Source organism: Colletotrichum abscissum (genome assembly GCF_030869225.1).
Source record: "Colletotrichum abscissum strain IMI 504890 chromosome Unknown Scaffold_28.1, whole genome shotgun sequence".
In the NCBI taxonomy this organism is placed as follows: domain Eukaryota; kingdom Fungi; phylum Ascomycota; class Sordariomycetes; order Glomerellales; family Glomerellaceae; genus Colletotrichum; species Colletotrichum abscissum.
In genome coordinates, this window is record NW_026850187.1 from 210010 (window position 1) to 228205 (window position 18196).

The window sequence follows — 18196 nt, forward strand, 5'->3', positions numbered from 1 at the left end:
TCTTCGGTCTCGCCATTCGTAACAATTGCAACATGATATGTAGTCGCAAAAATCCACCCAGGCCCGGTTGTGTTCCGTGAGTGAGTGGACTCGTGTAAGTGTCGGGGTGTCACTGTCACTGTCCCATCCACTCCCATCCCATCTGAACATCCAAACAGGGCTGCGCGGTGCCTGCGTCCGGTGCAGCTCGCTCGCATGCACACAAGCACATGCACGCCTTTTTGCCTCCCTTCCCCTCTACCTACCCTTCCCATCTGATCTTCCAGCGAAGAATGGAGTAGACAAGCGAAGGAAGCAAGCGGCGGCGGCGGTGCCCGGGTACGCCGATGTGAGTGTACACAGTAGTAGAGACAGGCAACAGAGAAACAAGGTTATTACGGCACCATCCCTTACCCGTTTACTTTTCTATTCGTGTCATTGGGCGGAGTGCGCGTAGGAAGAGTGAGGAAGGCAGTGCCACCCATCGTAGAGTTTGGATATAAGTCACCACAGCCCGAATGCTCTTGCCTCGTCACCTGCCTCTCATTCACCTGCTTCTCATTTCCTCCACTTCCAGGTCGATTTTGGTTCACCTCTCCACGTCACTCCCTCTCTCCGAACTCACCCCCTTCACCTACTCTCTCTCAACACAACACAAAACACAAACCTCGACCCAAGCAGAAAATGGACAAACCAACCCACAGCCCCGCCACCCCGGCCCCTCCCAACATCCCAACACCGGACCCGAACCCGTCAGACAACTACGCGACCTCCGGCCCGCCCCCAGAATACCAACAACACCAACACGCACACCTCAACACCCAACCCACCGGCACCTCGATGCCAAAGTACGGCGGCCCATCCCCTCACAGCCCGCCCCCTCCCCAGAACTACGGAGGGTACGTCCCGCCGCAAAGCTACCCCCTCCAAACCGGCGGGCCCCAAAACTTCCAGCCCTACGGCACCCCGCTGCCTTCCCTCGGCCCCCACCCGGCGCCCGTCGAGTGTCCCGAGTGTCACGCCCGCGGCGTCACGGCCGTGGAGTACTCCTCTGGCGGCTTCACGCACGCTCTCGCTGCGCTGGTGTGCTTTGTGAGCTGTCTGGGGTGTATTCCCTACCTCTTTTCCTCGTTGAAGGATGCGAGGCATAAGTGTTCCAAGGTATGTTTCTTCGTCTGTATTCTGAAGTGGTTAGGAGGGTCGTCGGCTAACAACGTAACAGTGTGGAATTCCGTTGGCGACATATCACCGCAGCGGTAGAACTGAGGTTCATTGGCACCAGGCTTATAATGCCTAGGCGATGGCCCGAGCAGGATAGGAGCCTGCAACATATCTAGTCAGGGGCGGTCGTTGGGCTACGAAAGCCGGCGGATAATTTGACCCAGGCTGAGGTGGATGGGCTAGAGCAGTATTCTGGGGGTCGAACCAGTCTGATTATGCGAGGCGTAAAGGATACCCATTCTAGTTTTTTTCTTCTTTAAGAACACGCGTTCGCGCTTGAAGCGGCTGCATTATATTTCATTCAAAGGTTTCCACTTGCTGGCGCTACAGTTTTGCTGTTGTATGCACCCAACCTCTAGAGCTGGGCGCCGAGCGTATGGCCACAGCCGGGATATCGTTGATGGGGCATCATTCTCCATGCAGTTTATCCATACAGTAGTCGTCCACTGTGTATCATCCCTTTCAACATCATATCAAATACTAGTCCTCATCTGAGGCGAGAGCCAAATTGAAAGCCCAGCGAGGACATGTTGCGGGTATCTATTCGATCATGTACAAGCTCTCCTAAAATCTATATCATCAGCGAAGGCATCACGTAATCGTCAGATCGTACGCCGTACTTTTGACCCCTTTTGACGCCTGCCTCCGGTTTGCCCATGCTTCTCGTGTGAATCGTTACGCCATGATCCTGTATTTGCTCCCGTCGCGATTACTCAAGTTGGCGACTCAGCATCCCGTGTACACACGATGTACACACCACGGCGCGAGTCGCCCTCGGCAATCGTCGTGACGTTGTCTTGTGGTGTCATCTGCCCCATATGTCATCTGTCGTCAAATGACCTCATAGTGAGGGTGCTGTTTAGTTGGCGAATATGCGCACATTCAGGTCGACACTTCCCGTTGCGATGACGCAGCGTATTGAGACATCCTGGGGCTTTGCCACCGCTTTGCTCGGTGTGCCGTTGGCACCATTGGCACCCTCGCCGTTGGTGGCCGCCTCCCTTGCAATGCCAGGGGCCCAGCGCAGACAAGAAACAAAGTGGCCGTGGACGTCGTCCAGAACCTTGACGCATTTGCCCTCTTGCGCCAGATCCCAGCATCGCAAAGTCTTGTCATCAGACACACTAAGCAAGTACTTGCCGCCGGGGTGGAAAACCAGCGCGCGTACCCAATTGTCGTGTCCCAGCAGAGTCTTGATGCAGTTTCCACGAGCGTCCCATAACCTGATTGCCTTGTCACGGCTGCCCGTTGCCATGAACTCGGCCGTGTTCGTTGCGGGCGGAGCCTTCTTCAGGCCGGCCAGTGACGCCAAGTGACTGTAAGCCGTCGGCGGTGCGAGCGTGCAGCATTCTACAACGTGCTCGTGTCCAACCAGCATCAACTTGACTTCGGGATTTGAGGCGTTGATATCCCAAAGGCGGCCCGTCTGGTCGTTCCCTGTTGACAAGAGGTAGCGTCCATCCGACGATGGGCAGACGTCTCGTACCCAATCCGCATGCCCGCGCAGTGTCTTGACGCAGTAACCCGTTGACACATCCCAGATTCGTAGGGTCTTATCACGACTCGCCGACACGAGAAGGTTTCCCGTGGCACCTGCGGCTCCCGAAGGAATGAATCGAACCGCACTGACGCTGTGGTCGTGGCCAGGCAACGTCCGAATATTCTTGTACTCGTCTGAGGGGTCCCATAGCTTGATGGTCAAATCACTCGAGCATGAGGCAAGCAGCGTCGCACCGCGGGGCCCTCCAAAATCAACATCCAAGACGGCCTTTGTGTGTCCCTTGATCGTCCTCTCGAGTTCGCCTAGCTCCCAGTCCCAGATTTTGATGGTGTAGTCTTCCGAGCCAGAGGCGAGCGACGAAAAGACGGGGTGAAATGCTACGCAGGTGATCGGGTCGCGGTGGGATTGCAGGGTGTGTCGGGCGGGGGAACGTGGCAGCCAGCTGGTGGGGTCCTGATTCCGTCGAGATAGTGAGGTTGGTGTCGCATTGTCGAGTTCTGATTGCAGAGAAGCACTTCGAGACTCGAGTTCCATGATCTAGAGAGAACAATGTTGGTCAGCGCCGCTGGAAGCAATCATCCAAGGCCATTACGGACGAAACGAACCTTTTTCTGCAGTCGCACTACACTGGTCCATTTCTTCTCCAGCAATCCCTCATACTTCTTCGAAGTGGCGGCATCGAAAGAGTCGCCAATCTGCAATTCTTCTCTGAGGGCATTTGCGGCATTAGGGAGGTTGCTCGAGGAGAGATACGCGATAATGGCCTTGTGCCTGCCACCGGCTGGTCAGTATGTCGCGTCCATGGCCACTCTTTGGGCGAAGAGGGTGGGAACCTACAGCTCCTCTGCTTGCCGAGGGGTGAGGATTTGGCTCATCCTGACAGACGGTGGAAGCTACGTAAGTAACGGATTGCTTGCAAGTAATCACAAAGTTGAGAGGCACTGGTGGCACAAGATGGCACACACGAGCAGATGGAAACGAAAGATGTGTGATTTGGTGGTTTGTTATCGAGGTGCGTCTGCAAGGCGGTGCTCGGGGCTCCGTCTGTCGGTGGTGGTGGTGGTGGTTGTGGTGGTATCGCAGCAACCGCGATGGGCGCGCCACGTGCAATCGGAGGTGGCAGAAGCTGGCCGGAAGTAAAGACGAGGCTGATGGAAATTCGGAGGCGGTCGGGGAGGACAGGAATTGGTAGCCTTGTTAATCGGATATTTTATTGCAGCGACGGCAGGATGCAGAGGTCAGGCAGGTCAGGGTCGAATTGGCGGGGACCAGGGCCAAGTGGCAGATATTCGCGGAGTTGTAAAGGCGGTGTCGGTGTTGTTGGTGTCCAAGCTCTCGATATTCTTTGGCTGTGCAAGGGTGGATAGTTCCTCTCTGTGTGTGTATCTTTCCTTCAGCGGGTGTTTTCAGTCAGGGGTTGGGCTCCCAGGCGTTGGGCAGCATATCTTTGTGCGTTACAACAGCAGATTGCAGGATTGAATCAAGTTGTCTCTTCCAGAGTACGTGGGTATGTCTAGGAGCAGTGACCTTTTGGAGGGGGGACAATATGTCCAAGAATGCGAGGCGAGACGAGACGAGGGGTGCAAGTGCGAGGCTCGGCCAAAAGATGACGCTTGAAGGTGGGCATGAGCCGGAAAGGCGAAATGTTTCATGTGCTTCGGGCTGCGTTGGCTGCGTAGGGAACTCCCTGAAGAATTGGTGGGAGATGAGGCGGTGCGTATGGCACTGGCGGGGGGGCCTCCGATATGCGAGTCCCAGATATTCTGTATGGAGTACGGATACGCTGTATCTGTATAGGCGTATGGGACCCTGGGGAAACTTCTTCGACGACGACGAGTGTTCAATGCGTGTGGCACTCACTGGTAGAGGGAAAAGATGGGAGAGAAGAGGTCAACCCTGTTTGGTGGGGTGGAATGAAGTGTGGCTGGTGCAGCGAATGGGCACTAATGGGGCTTGAGAGATGGTAGTGTGGCTGGTGCCTTGCCAGCTGGGCTGTAAGTCTGGCAGCTGGTCTCTTTCAGGCACTGTGGAGGGCTGAAGTTGTACGTCCCTCTTTCCCCCAATGACATCACAGTGTTGGACCGTTTCTATGGCAATAGACAAAGCTTTCATTGGCCTGAGATTCTTCAGCGTCAACATGTGGTTCAGCCACTTTTGCAGCTGTCACAGCCAACCAGCCGTAACAGTCTATTCGGTCAATTGATTCTTTGGCAAAAAGACATTTTCAGCATCATTGCTCGAATATCAGGGGGCAAACTACTACACTACCGTGCAAGCCTCAGGGTGGAAATGCCTGATTCATGGCATGATTTGCTATCTTTAAATGAGTGGATATGTTAGAGTGGCTTATAACGGCCATTAATGCGCAAATTGAGCAAGCGCATCTTTGGTGCTTGGGCCTGGAAGCAGAGAGGAAAAAGGAAGCAATTTGGTTAGATGGCCGGCCCTGGCTTTCATGACTAAGGCTCTGAGGGAACAAGCACACGAGGTAAGCCCAAGGTAAGCCCGAGGTGAAGGCAGGTGAAGGTAGGTGAATAGCCAATGCCCCGCCATCCATGCTATCAAATCTTATCGAGTGGTGGAGAATTGAAAGTCATCATGTGATCTGTGTTGACCCTGGAGACCAGCGACCCAATCATATTCATGCCCAATTGCCCGATGCGCGCCCATCTGCTGTGTCCCCCCCACACACAAACACGTCAGGCCAGGAACAGGGAGAAAAGGGCGCCCAATGCAGGCGCCCACCAACTGGCAACCCTGACAGAAGCCTTGAGGTGAACGGTGAACCAAATCCAAGCAAAGCACCTGCTGGGCCCGTCCCCTCCGCCCTTGTCCCGACAACCAAAATTCCCTGTGCTCTTCGGACCAGCACAAACAAAAGAAACCCCAGCCGTACTTTTCCTCCACATTCCATAACCCTCAGACTGGCGACGTTGGCTTTGTACCTTCACCTGCAACAACCACACTACGGGAACTACCTCTAGCCTCCTTTTCTCTGTCTTCTCAAAGACCTGATTTGACTTCCTCCAGTCCCGGTCCCTTGTTTCCACGAGAACCATCACCGCACATACCTCACAACTCTCTGTTTCTCCATACCTATTGCTATTCCTATACTGCTAGGAACCTTCCTCGCAATCTCCAATACCTCGAAGGATACTTTCACAGCTCCCACCCGCCTCGCTCACTGCCAGGTACCTTGCCAATCCCACATTGGCTTGACGATCAACAAGTCTTTGGCTGCTGCGACAACCTCAAACTCACCTGATCTGGTTCAGCTTGGCCATCATTCTGTAAGTCATGCCAGCCTCTTGCGCCCATATCACCACAGACATCGCCAGTCACTGCGCCTGCAGCTGCCGGCAGCCTGCATACCATTGCGTTCTGCAGCTTGCGACTGTCCTCCTTCCTCAATATGGACCGTCATCTCAAACATACTCGTTCCCTCTCGAGGCTAATCAGACGTGTAGCTAGCTTCAGAAAGCCAGACATCCACGACAAGGAGAACTGCTCCCCCGATTCAGCTCTTCTTCCTCCTCCTCCTACTCCAACCCCTCCACCACCCAAACCGGCCCCTACTACACCCCGCCAGCAAGCCTCCATTCCGATGGCTGAAGAAGAAGACTTTAGCTCCCTTCCCCTCCAGGATAGGTTTACCCACAAGGTATGACGTTGCCGCCTCTGCTGCGCCGTGTTTGATGCGCTGACGCGCCGCAGGTTTGGAAAGTCAGAAAACAGGCCTATGAAGACGCCGCAAAAGCCTTCGCTGCTACTGCCGACGAGTACGACAATGCCTTCAGACCCTTCCTCTCCGACTCGGGCCTCTGGAAAGGCGCCGTCGCCGATTCCAACGTTGCTGCCCAACAAGATGGTCTGGCGGCGTACTGCGCGTTTCTCAAATTCGGAGGAAAGGAACACTGCACAAGGACGCGCGGAACTACGATAGGGCCTATCTGTGAAAAGGGTTTGCCGTCAACGCGTGCCGCTGCCAAGGAGTCATCTCTCGAAGCCCTTCTACTACTCGTCGAACTCGATGTTGCCGCCCCAGTCATCGAAGAGATTATCCCGGCGCTTGCCAACAAGCAACCAAAGGTTGTCGCAGCGGCTATTACCGCCCTGACCGCAATTTACCACAACTTCGGATGCAAGACCGTCGACCCCAAGCCCGTGTTGAAGGTCCTCCCCAAGGCATTTGGTCATGCCGACAAGAATGTCCGTGCTGCCGCGACGAACCTTGCCGTCGAATTCTACCGATGGCTGCGCGAAGCCATGAAGCCCATGTTCTGGGGCGACTTGAAACCCACTCAGCAGACCGACCTCGAGGCGCAATTCGAAAAGATCAAGGCCGAGCCAGCTCCGAAGCAAGAACGATTCTTGCGCTCACAACAAGCCGCCATGGCACGTGCGCCCCCACCCGGAGCCGACGACGAGTACGATGATGGTGGAGACTATGGCGAGGAACCAGCCGAGATGGACGCCTTCGACCTGGCGGAACCCCAGGATGTCTTTGGCAAGATCCCCGCCAACTTTAACGAAGCCTTGGCCTCGTCCAAATGGAAGGAGAGAAAGGAAGCAGTGGAAGGTCTCTACGCGGCAATCAACGTGCCAAGAATCAAGGATGGCGACTTCAACGAGATCAACCGAGGGCTGGCAAAGTGCATGAAGGACGCCAACGTTGCTGTTGTGACTCAAGCCGCGCAGTGTATCGAGGTCTTGGCCAAGGGATTGCGGCAAGGCTACGCAAAACACCGCACTACTGTGATGCAACCCATCATGGAACGCTTGAAGGAGAAGAAGGCAACGGTGGCAGATGCTCTCGGCGCTGCGCTTGACCAAGTCTTCCTGGCTACAAGTCTGACTGACTGTCTTGAGGACATCAATACCTACCTCGTCCACAAGAACCCCCAGATCAAGGAGGGCACTATGAAGTTCTTGATTCGTTGCCTCAGAACGACACGCGATGTGCCGAGCAAGCCCGAGATCGCGTCCATTGTCGAGGCAGGCAAGAAACTGTTGACCGAGTCCAGCGAGGGCCTCCGTTCAGGCGGTGCTGAGATTTTGGGCACTGTCATGAAGATCATTGGCGAGCGCGGTATGGGTCCGCACATGGAAGGCCTAGATGATATCCGCAAGACGAAAATCAAAGAATTCTTCGAGACGGCTGAAGTCAAGGCAAAGGAGAAGCCGAAGGCACCCCCGCCAGCTGCCAAGGCACCGCCCCCGAAGAAGGTCGTCGGAGGGAAGAAGCCCCTGGGCATGAAGAGACCGGCCATGCCGGCGGCAAGCGCTCCGCCGCCCGCCGACCCGGAACCCCTCTCCCCACAAGCTTCATCTCGTCCCAAACCCGCAGGCACCAAGATGGGCATGCCGAAGCCGTCGGGCTTGGCCGGCCTCAAATCCAAGCGCCCTCTCGGTGCACCAGCGGCGGCCGGATCCCCTCGACGCCCTGCTGCCGCACCAATTATGCCCGACGATGATGAGCCTGCTCCTCCCCCGCCTCAGCCTCGCATTGGCCTTGGCAGAGGTGGTCTTGCAGGACGATCTCTTGCGAAACCTGCTGCCGCTCCTGTTCAGATGCCTCCTGCATCGCCGCCGCCTTCCAGCGGACTCACGGCAATGGAGCGGGCTGAACTCGAAGAACTCAGATCGGCAAACGAGCGCCTGACACGCCAAGTGGAGGAAATGAGGCATGAAAGGAGCAAGTACATGTCTGAGATTCAAGAGTTGAAGAACCAAAATGCGGGTTTGATTGAAGACCATACCCGTGATGTCCTCAGCATCAAGGCCAAGGAGACGCAGTTGGTTCGTGCAAGAAGTGATGCAGAGGCCACGGAGTCGACGAACGATCGCCTCAGACGGGAGCTGGATCGCCTTAAGAGAGCGCTCAACCACGCCGAGGCCCTGAACTCAAGGACAGGCATGGGCAGCCCAGGTAAGATAGCAGCTTCTTCTTTCAGTGAGTGTTCATGTACTGATGTAATCGCAGGTCTTGCTTCGCCTACGCACGACGACGCCGGTATCTACCGCGACGCATCCTACGGTTCATCTTCTGCTCGACACAACCGTGTTAGTTACGCCAGCAACATGTCTGAGGAGAAGGAGAACGGAGACCATCACTACCCTCGCTCAAAGGCACTCAGTCCCGAGCTTAGGTATACGGGCAGTGCATCTTCCGGACGTGGCAGCCCTGCTAGAGGCTACAGGAGTTCTGCGGCCACCCCCGTTGATGATATACCGGCACCGTCATACTCGTCTGGCGGCGGCGGTGGAGGCGGTGGCATGAACTCGAATAACAACGGTGTGGAAAGCTGGAAGCGTGCAGCTGAAGTGACCAGCCAACTGAAAGCCAGGATTGAACAAATGAAGGTCAGTTGTCATCTTGATCTGGTATAATCTGTTTCCCATCACTAACAATTCTTAGGCGAAACAAGGATTTGCCCGTCCTTGAGCTCGACCGCCGAACCACCCGGTGCCAGATGGCCCGCTGGATACTGACGTGAACATGAAGAGGGGTTTTGTTTGGGGTCCGTAATGGTCACGGTTCAAAGGGGGGAAATCCTGCGTGTTCTTGGTTGCATATCACTGGCGTCGGAAGCATACCCCATACCTCATCTCCGGCCTGCAGTTGGGATAGGTAATTTTCGTCTGTATGAGTTATGCATTTTCACCTCTATTGTCGGCTCGCTTGTATAACCTCGAGGGGCGCGAGTGTACTTAATTAACGATGATTATGAATAAGAGTTTGCGATACCAGTCACCATGGAGGCATGATACCCTTGGCAGTTGCGAGCGTGTCATTACCGATCTCATCGCACCGTTAACATCGTACTTAGCTACGAAGGTAAGGATTGTATCAGCGGTAGTTGACTAGAAACCTGTCACTTATTTTCATCCAGTTCTCCAATGCGCCCAAAATTAAAACCACCCTCCAAACCGCGGATCGCAGGACGATATACCATCCAAGCTTAAGGTACACAAATAACTTGCTGACCAAGCCAATAAACACAGGAAGAAGCGAATGTTGCGTAGTAGCCGAGAAATCCAAGTCGAGACAGCCCCCAACCAAGCCTGACTATCCCAACCCGACTCCTCAAGCTAACATGAAGCCGCACCCTTAGAATCGAATAAAATGCCGAAACCACCCACCCGTACTATAATCAAGCATGAACTTTGGAATGTACTTGGGTTTCGGTTCCATGTCCTTCACAGCCTCACTCTCTCCCTTCCCCGTCTCCCTCTGCGCCTCCTCCACCTTGGCACTCTTCCCACCAACAGGCATCGTATGAACCGAAGGCCTCATAATGTGAACGTTCACCTCGACCGGATCAACCTGAATGTGCGAGCGTTTCTCTTTCGCGATATTGATCCGTCCATCATGTTCCTCGAGAAGCACGTCTCGACGTTTTGTGAGGAGAGACGAGGTGAACTGTGACGATGACTTGATCCTGCTGATGACGCGGACGGGATCGACGCGTAGGGCGGAGAGGTCGACGTTGTCTACGCCGATTTTGCCCGTGTGGATGCCGAGGTCGTGGGGGGGTTGTGTGTCCGGGGTTGGGGCGAAGACTTTGTTGTCTTTTGCGGTTGGGAGGGCGAGGGTTGTTGGGAGGAGGAGGGTGAGGAGAGATGTTGTTAGATGCATTGTTTTGTGGTGTTTTAGTTGTGTGGTTGTTATGATGATGGCTTCAGAGTCGAGTGACAATGACAACTGTTGCGGTGTCTTGGACTTGGATGGCGAGGCGGTGGGGAGGTTCCAGAGTCTGGGGACTTATACCGCCCACCGAAGACGAAAGAAGCTTTTCTCCATGCTTCCACCGGCCGCATCAAAGTTGGGATCGGGAAAAAGAGGGGATCGCAACAACAGTCCAAACAACTTGCACCTGTGCGGTGTGGTGCGGGCGTGCCGCGTGCGTTACGTGCGGGCCACAACGGTGTCAAGTGTCATTGATTGCCAGTTTTGACACCTTCTGGCTGCAGACTGCCGGGGAAAGGTTAGTCGGTAATTTCAAGAGGTGTACATCCTGCACAGTAAGGTAGTGAGTGTCTTCTCGAAGGCCGGGGGCCGTGGGCTCAAGAGAGGGGTTTGCGAAAGGTTCTTGACGGTTGCCTGGGGATTTAGGTGAGGTCATCGTGTGGCGGGAACATCAGACCAACTTTCGAACTCATGTGTGTGGTTTCGGAGCGTTGAGCGTGTTGGAAGGTTTTGGAAGTCGGTGGGGGTTCCCTTACTTTAGTTGTCGGTGGACTGTTTGACTGTGTCATTGTGTGAGGAGGGAGGGGCTTTGACGTTAGGAAGTCCGGGTGAGAAAGCTTGGTTCGGGATGCCGAGAGGGGGCACCGGATTCACGGCCCCGCCTGATGCGGGCGATAAGTTGCGAGCCGACGTTGATTCGCGCTCCTAGTTTACTACAGTTAGTTGCACTTGACCAAGCTTTCAGCCTCAAATGCTTGATCCTCAGTTGTGGCTAAAAATCTCCCCTTTCCCTTGTTGCTACGACGAAACTCTGGCGCAAGCCTGGTTATTGAGTTGGCCGATTGGACTTTTCAAAGCAATCAAAACAGTCGTCACCGTATCTCGAAAAAGACTTCATCCCAAAAAATACAATTAATATCCTATTATAACAAATTTGATCTCCGGACAATGCTAGCTGGTTGCTCTGAGTGTTCTGGTGATATTTACATATGTAGCAGTAGCTCATAAGGCCTTTCTGAGCCCACTGCCGTTTAAACAGTGGTACGACCGAGAAAGATGTCACTTTAACGAAAGTGAGAATCATCAACAGTGTGAACTCCATCACGGTCATATGCGTTCGCGATCCTCAAAGGCTGAGGTGTGGCGGTGTAGTTGCTAATGAAAGTTAGTTGCTAATGAAAGTTACATTGCTTTTTGCAAATCATCACAAGGCTTTTTCCGCAGATGTGGTTCGCCAGTATGCAGCCTTCAAGGCGCCCACCTAGGCCTAGCTGCTAGTTCCAGCATAATGAGCCAGTAATGGATGTCCGCGAAATTGACCAAAATGCTGACCTGCAAGTCTGCCTTGTTATCTTGCTAGGGGTAAGCGCGCCTAAGCCTCCATCTCCCCTGGCGCCAGGCACATCCAACAAGGATGATACAGAGCTGAGAGGCTCGTAAACCGCACATGCGATTTGGTAGCCTCGACCCGCAGAAGTAGTTTCGCCTGGGGAAAGGGGGGGGGGGTTTCTTTCTTGTAAATTCTAGTGACCAGTACCTCCTTTTTGGGTATCCCATGACTGCATCACTTCTTCCAAACTTCTTCCTCCAGAGCCGCTCCCGTCTTTCAGATATCATCTGCCAATCAGAGTAACCACCAACATGGCCGATCCTCTCAGCATCGCTGGCTCGGTAGCCGGATTGTTGGCCACCGCGGTCAAAGTGTACAACACCACCTACAATTTCGTCTCCAGCGCCATCGATGCCCCCGAGTCTGCGATGCAAATGTTTCAACTCATTGAAGAGACGATGATGACTCTGTCTTCCGTCCATAAGCTCCTTCGTTCCCTCGACAGCTTCTCCAGTTCCCGCAAAAACATGATTCAGCTCGATCACCTTTCCATCGTCATCACACACTCGGTCTTGACCCTTTCGAAACTCGAATCCATCGTCTGCCAGCAGAATGGGTTGCGGTCACAGATGAGATGGGCGCTGTGGCACGAAAAGAAGATCCTGGCTCTTCTTCCCCGGTTGGAGTCTCAGAAATCAACATTGGCTGTAATGATCACAATCCTAAATAGGTGAGTAGCAGGTAGTCAGAGGTACTAGGTATTCTAATATTGATTCATCCTGTCATAGCGAGACCCAAGAAGAAGGGATTCGCTCTCAAGCCACTATGTTGGCCAAAGTGGACGAAATTCTTGAGCAAAACCGAACATTGGCCGAACATTTGAAGCTTCTTGACAGCGAAGCATCGTGGGACACGAGGTCTGTCAAGTTCATGAACGATGCGTCCTCAATAATGAGTAGAACTGGATCTACACAAGGTGTTATCTACAGATCCCCTTCATCCGTCCTTCAGAGGCCACAACCTTTGGACGGATCAACGATCATGACGCTATCAAGAAGAAATTTCGAGCTCGACCTGGGCCAATCGAGGGTTTATAAACGGACCCAAGACCGCGAAACAGACAGATCCTCATTCACAACATCGAACGCCCCCACAAGTGCTTGGAGCATGCTCTCAGGTCTCAGCATCGGCGACATTTCCATTGTGTCGGCGTTTAGATTGCCAATCACCCTCAAGGAGATCAACAAGATTGCACCAGGGTCAATATTTTCAGGTCTTTTGATGGACCATCAATCCATGGAGGACCAGACTCGACCCGAAGGATCGGAGCGCAGTGACTCACGGTCTCGAGCTCTGAGCAAGGGCGAAAAATCGGCGGGAACATTAGCTTTCAAATCTGATGATTCTGATGACGTCGCGTACAGAGAGCCCGATATCCAACATGAAGGATTGAAAAGTTTCACGTGAGTACTTGGTCTTCTCTCCAAATCGGCTTTATACTGAGCAATTTAGCATCATGATAGTCGGAAACTCCAAAGCGCTCAAGAGTGAGATGATCAATACTTTCATCAACCCAAACAAATGGTCTGAATCATCATCCGAAAAAGATGTACAAATCCCAAAGCGTGCTCACTATTCTCGGAACACAGTACGGTACGTGTCTCTGGCAACACCAAAATTCTTGTCTGTCAAAACGATCCATGAATTACGTGTTGACATATGCAGTGTGCCCGTTAAATATTTGGGGTTTGAAAGAAGCCAATTATTTGGTCTTGAAATACGCGACACGACAGGATTAGAGAATGATCGCTCTCTCCGGCGACAGGCATACGAATATGCGGACGTATTCTTGATTCTCATAAATGTGGAAGATGTGGTGGGGGTCGAGATCCAACACTTGGCGAACGAGGTCTCCAGAGTCCGGCCGCGCACCCCTTTTCTTCTGGTTGGGACGTCTCAGGGTCCTGGAACAACGCATGGCGTCGTGAAGCTGGAACGTATAGCAAAATCTTTTTTTCATTCAAGAAAGGAATTGGTCTTCTGTAATGTGCTACACCCGATGAGCGTTGGAAGAGTGTTCGCACAGGTAGGTTTCACGTCAGGGCCCTCATTTTCATGATATATAAAGTAGTGCTAATGAAGTTCTACGCAGGCTATCAAAGCCGCAAGGGATAGGTTTATGAGAGACCAATTTGAATTACTGATGCTTGAGCACTAAGTTCATAGGCCGTTATTGGTTAAAATAGATTAAGTGTGTATTATAATTGAAGGGCCTCACAGAATCGAGATACCAGACCTAGTAGCATATTTGAATTAGGTGGCTTCCACCGAAGGCTATTGACAATAAGAACTTTCTTTGATCATATTATCGCTTTTGATTTGCGCTGTTTGCTTTCTTTCAAAACTCCACTTTCACTGGAAAGGCTATCCATCTCAACGTCAAACTGTGAGTATCTGCTACGCGGCCCTCGAGAAATACTAGCGTGTGTGCTTTCCTTCACTCTCGACCCTTCCGAGGCAATGAGTCTCGGTGCCATTGCCCGAAAGAATCTGCGTAGGGTAGGCATTGATCCGCATATGATGAATAGATTCACCTCGACGAAACTTCAAGCGGGAAGTCGTTAGTAACAAGCTAGACATATGGAGGGCTTTGGGGGTCTTTGGAGGTAGATGGGATTGAGGACTTACGACCAGACATTCGCGGGGGCTGCTACCCATGGAATATCGTTGGATGAAAGAAGTGACTGTAAGTAAACCATGCGGACGACAGATGTTGTGACAGTTCTGGGCAGGGATTCAGTATACATCTCCTTGGAAGGCTGGAATGTGGTACTCATACATGGATCCAATGCCAAACATGAGCACGGCTCCGACTTTGACAGCCGGCCGCATCTGCAAACGAAGGACCATGGGAATTGGTATGATGAAAAGGACAACGTCAGAAACAATGTTGGAAACGGCGATGGCCATGTAAAGTACTGCTGAGTTTAGACATGTTCCGGAGGTGTACGGGTCCCAGTTTGTGCGAATCGGTTGGCAGTGGAAAAGGAGAAGTGATGCGATGATGACAGTGTATGCAGCAACCATCGTAATGGCTGTCAGGATCGCGTTTCGGTACCATCTTTGTGGTGAAATATTGAGATAGGCGGTCAGAAGCGAGGTTTTCGTCAAGCCGTTGCAGGTGATAAACACAGGGGCAACAATATAAGAGCTCTGTAGACACATGTCAGCATTGAAGGCAAATTGACGTCGACAGCATCCATTATGACATCGACCGGAACGCTCACTAGCATATGCTTCTCGTATATCTGTATGGACATCTCGAAGGCGTGGTGACCCAAACCCCCTATTGATATAGACCCTGAAGTACGATGTCAGTGTCTTGATCGAGCCCCGAGAACCTGAAGGTATAGCATCTTACATATCTGTACCGACTGCATGACAATAGAACAAACCTTGAGAGAATCAGTTTCCTTCGGGTTCAGATAGCGGTACCTATATCAGATGTTTACCCATGCGAAGAATATTAGAACTGTGGGGAATGAACGTCAATAACAGCATGGCTGTGTGATGCCAAGTCACTCACAATCGTCGATCTTTGGGCCATCGGATAGACGGAACTTCGTGTAGAATCTCTGGATCAGAGTCAAGAATGCCAAGGGCCCCAAGATTCCAAACACCAGGTAATGTTCGAGCACTTTTTGTTGTTGCGGATGCTCAAAGTCTACCAAGTAGCCCTCGGGGGCCTTGATGACAGTTGTGGTGCCATTAGTGATCGGAAACTCGGCCATGAGAATGACTAAGTGTTGACGGTCCTCAGAAGGCCAAGGGAAGAGAAGATGGAAAATCAGAAAAGACAGACTGGCGACAAATTCATCCCTGCATACTATGCGAACAAACAGCTGCGACCCTCAATATTTAAACATGTGCACATTCCATCCTCTGATCTGCTTGAGCTCTTTTTTCATTGTGCTAACCTTATCACGGAAAATGACGAGGATTTGCTCTTTGAATCATATTAAACATGACTGATGCGACTGGAAAAGACTCTGAGGCGGGCTGAGCTATCACATTCCCGTTTTCTGTCAACCAACACGAGCACCGGCCCTGGCCTGGAGAACTGCATGGGCCCTGGCTTTCGGATGGACCTTGGCCTGCACTCTCACACAACAGATGGCCAAGAAACGCAGGACAGGGCTGCCTACATGCAGCAAATTTCGCCAATGTGAGTTGAACATCCGGACCGATCTGATACCTGGTTACTCAAACCCTTGCGTTCTCAACCGGAATGGATCGAATGACCGTCCTGTGAGAGCATGAGTAGCACAGTTGGTAGATTCTGGGCCGCGAGTCTAGACGGTCTATCAATCAACCGCGAGAACCGAACCATGAGATACTCATCATGCAAACGACGCAAACAATAGCAACCCTTGAAAACCAATCTTAATGGAGCATGGTGTTGTGAACAATATTGGATTCTGACAACCTGAACTGGAGCCCCGGCCAGGAACCCACCCAAGATCGAAAGACATAAAGGCTCAGATCCATTCCATTCTTTCTTTCTGAAACCCCAGGAGACACAAATCAAGTCCAGGTACCCGGGCACCTCTTCATCCTTTCTCACTCTCATCTTCAACCTAATATCAGCCAAGATGGTCCGCCTCTCCGTCCCGCTCACCATCGCAGCCACCCTGATCGCCAGCGGCATGGCCGCATGCTCAAACACTGGGCAGGCTCAGATGGTCACCTACGTCAAGCGAGCGACCAACCTGACCCAGGAGCAATTCTGGGACTACTGGCAGACCCAGCACGCCCCCAAGGTCGCCCCCTTGGCTGTGCACTTCAACATCACGCGTTACCAGCAGGTTTGTAAATTGTAGCCTTGGCTTTTGCATTGCTGCGAGCCGGCAATGAGCATCGACTGATTCTGTCATAGATCCAAGTCGGGGGCCAGATTCTTCCCACCGAGGCAGGTTCAACCGTGCCGGCATCCACCGTCCCCGTTGACTTTGACGGCATTGCTATGTTTCTGTACAAGTCTCCCGCGGTCCTCACAGCAATGCTTTCTCACCCTTACTACCTTGCTGTTGTTGAGCCTGACGAACATGTCTTCATCGACAAGGGTGCTTTTGGTAACGGCATGGTCGCAACATTTGTTGGTACCGACATCGAGATCGTTGATGGGAAGCAGGATGTGTGGGTAGGAAGTCAGGCTACGCGGGAAAAGTTCCAGAAAATCTTTGAGTCGTACCTGTAGGGCCTGGGTGGAAATCCACCAGTTGTCTCAACTTAGATTCGGCATGAGAGAGGAACCTGCCGTATAGAGTAATTTTACCGGAGACCCAAGTACATGTAATAATCCAGTAGATGTGTTGGTTCTTCAATCTTGGTATATCACTTGGCCGCGTGTCATCCGCAAGTGTACTTCCCGCTCATGTGCATCTTGCTCGTTGGCAATGTGTTGCTAATTCCTCTCTCTTCTCTTTGATGAGAAATGACTTGTAGGATCTTGGCGATAGTGGCAACAAGGCTCCCGGCAGCTTTGCGGAATATGTTCTGGACTGGGAGAATATGCTGTTGGTTGTTGTTAAATCAAAGCATCAAATATGACGGGTCATATGCGGTCGAAGTTATATCCCACTTTACCGTCATACCCCCGGGCGGAAGTGGATCCGCGGCGACGGAGGCCATATCCGTCTCTCCGGTTGGGCTCTTCAGCAAGGGTCGTGGTGATCAAGGCCAATTCCAACACTGCGTGTAAGAGCAAATGGAGTCTGCAAGGGGTCCTCTCGGAAAGTCTTTCCGCTTGGGATGGTGAAGGGTGTGGAGTGTCTTTCGATTCTGCATGCGGACAAGGACCACGTAAACCCTGGCAGACCGTTTTCTGTTGGAACCGGGGGCATTCTATTTCACCAGCCTTTTGAACCGGGGACCACCAATGTCTGCTCATAAACACGGATACATTCCGTATGATTACTGAGCAAAGAAAAAAGGAAGAAAGAAAGAACAAGTTTCGGACAGAATAAACAAGAGCATCAACCAAGTTAGAGATATGTAGCCGTCTGGCAAAAGAACAACCCCAAGAACACAGATACGAGAAAAGAGGAGGCTCGCCGGTATGCGAGCAGCAGATGACTAGGGTCCATGCACGTCCATCTAGTACCTATCTGTAGTGAAATTTGTGCTTGAACAAGGAGGCATTGCTTACAACAAGGTACTTGCATGTAAGGAGTGTTCCGATGGCTCCAATCACTGTCAAATAGAGGAAAGAGGATGTGTATGTATGTACGAACCTTGCAGATTGGATATCAACTGACTGAAAGATGATCACACCATTCTCTTTACCTACTTGGCTGATAAATAAACCCAGTGACTGGCCCATCTCATATTATGCTGCTGATTCAGAAGCTCGCGATGCATTATGGCAGGGTACCGGCTCCTAAAGGATCTTTGGTGCTCGTCTGGTTTCTTCGCA

General features: G+C 52.3%; 7 protein-coding genes across 7 annotated transcripts; 4 read left to right on the forward strand and 3 right to left on the reverse strand.

The window, feature by feature from the left end:
• Window positions 1–663: 663 nt before the first annotated feature.
• On the forward strand, window positions 664–1276 carry CABS01_10732 (LITAF-like zinc finger domain-containing protein; the record flags this gene model as incomplete). The annotated part of the gene is made up of 2 exons (XM_060544087.1): window positions 664–1140; window positions 1202–1276. The coding sequence occupies 2 exons, from the start codon at window positions 664–666 to the stop codon at window positions 1274–1276; spliced, it is 552 nt and encodes a 183-aa protein (XP_060398811.1).
• A 783-nt stretch (window positions 1277–2059) lies between these two features.
• On the reverse strand, window positions 2060–3576 carry CABS01_10733 (WD domain-containing protein; the record flags this gene model as incomplete). Its single annotated transcript, XM_060544088.1, has 3 exons — window positions 2060–3238; window positions 3307–3472; window positions 3539–3576. 3 exons carry the CDS (start codon window positions 3574–3576, stop codon window positions 2060–2062), a joined length of 1383 nt encoding a protein of 460 aa, XP_060398812.1.
• Window positions 3577–6113: 2537 nt separating this feature from the next.
• On the forward strand, window positions 6114–9146 carry CABS01_10734 (spindle pole body component alp14; the record flags this gene model as incomplete). The annotated part of the gene is made up of 5 exons (XM_060544089.1): window positions 6114–6120; window positions 6169–6362; window positions 6416–8630; window positions 8685–9064; window positions 9120–9146. The coding sequence occupies 5 exons, from the start codon at window positions 6114–6116 to the stop codon at window positions 9144–9146; spliced, it is 2823 nt and encodes a 940-aa protein (XP_060398813.1).
• A 666-nt stretch (window positions 9147–9812) lies between these two features.
• Window positions 9813–10340, reverse strand: CABS01_10735 (uncharacterized protein; the record flags this gene model as incomplete). Its single annotated transcript, XM_060544090.1, has 1 exon — window positions 9813–10340. The coding sequence occupies one exon, from the start codon at window positions 10338–10340 to the stop codon at window positions 9813–9815; it is 528 nt and encodes a 175-aa protein (XP_060398814.1).
• A 1692-nt stretch (window positions 10341–12032) lies between these two features.
• On the forward strand, window positions 12033–13188 carry CABS01_10736 (uncharacterized protein; the record flags this gene model as incomplete). The annotated part of the gene is made up of 2 exons (XM_060544091.1): window positions 12033–12451; window positions 12510–13188. The coding sequence occupies 2 exons, from the start codon at window positions 12033–12035 to the stop codon at window positions 13186–13188; spliced, it is 1098 nt and encodes a 365-aa protein (XP_060398815.1).
• A 1217-nt stretch (window positions 13189–14405) lies between these two features.
• CABS01_10737 (uncharacterized protein) lies at window positions 14406–15689 on the reverse strand (the record flags this gene model as incomplete). The annotated part of the gene is made up of 7 exons (XM_060544092.1): window positions 14406–14505; window positions 14561–14934; window positions 15009–15082; window positions 15143–15176; window positions 15234–15253; window positions 15308–15536; window positions 15654–15689. 7 exons carry the CDS (start codon window positions 15687–15689, stop codon window positions 14406–14408), a joined length of 867 nt encoding a protein of 288 aa, XP_060398816.1.
• A 684-nt stretch (window positions 15690–16373) lies between these two features.
• CABS01_10738 (uncharacterized protein) lies at window positions 16374–16978 on the forward strand (the record flags this gene model as incomplete). The annotated part of the gene is made up of 2 exons (XM_060544093.1): window positions 16374–16586; window positions 16658–16978. 2 exons carry the CDS (start codon window positions 16374–16376, stop codon window positions 16976–16978), a joined length of 534 nt encoding a protein of 177 aa, XP_060398817.1.
• Window positions 16979–18196: the final 1218 nt, after the last annotated feature.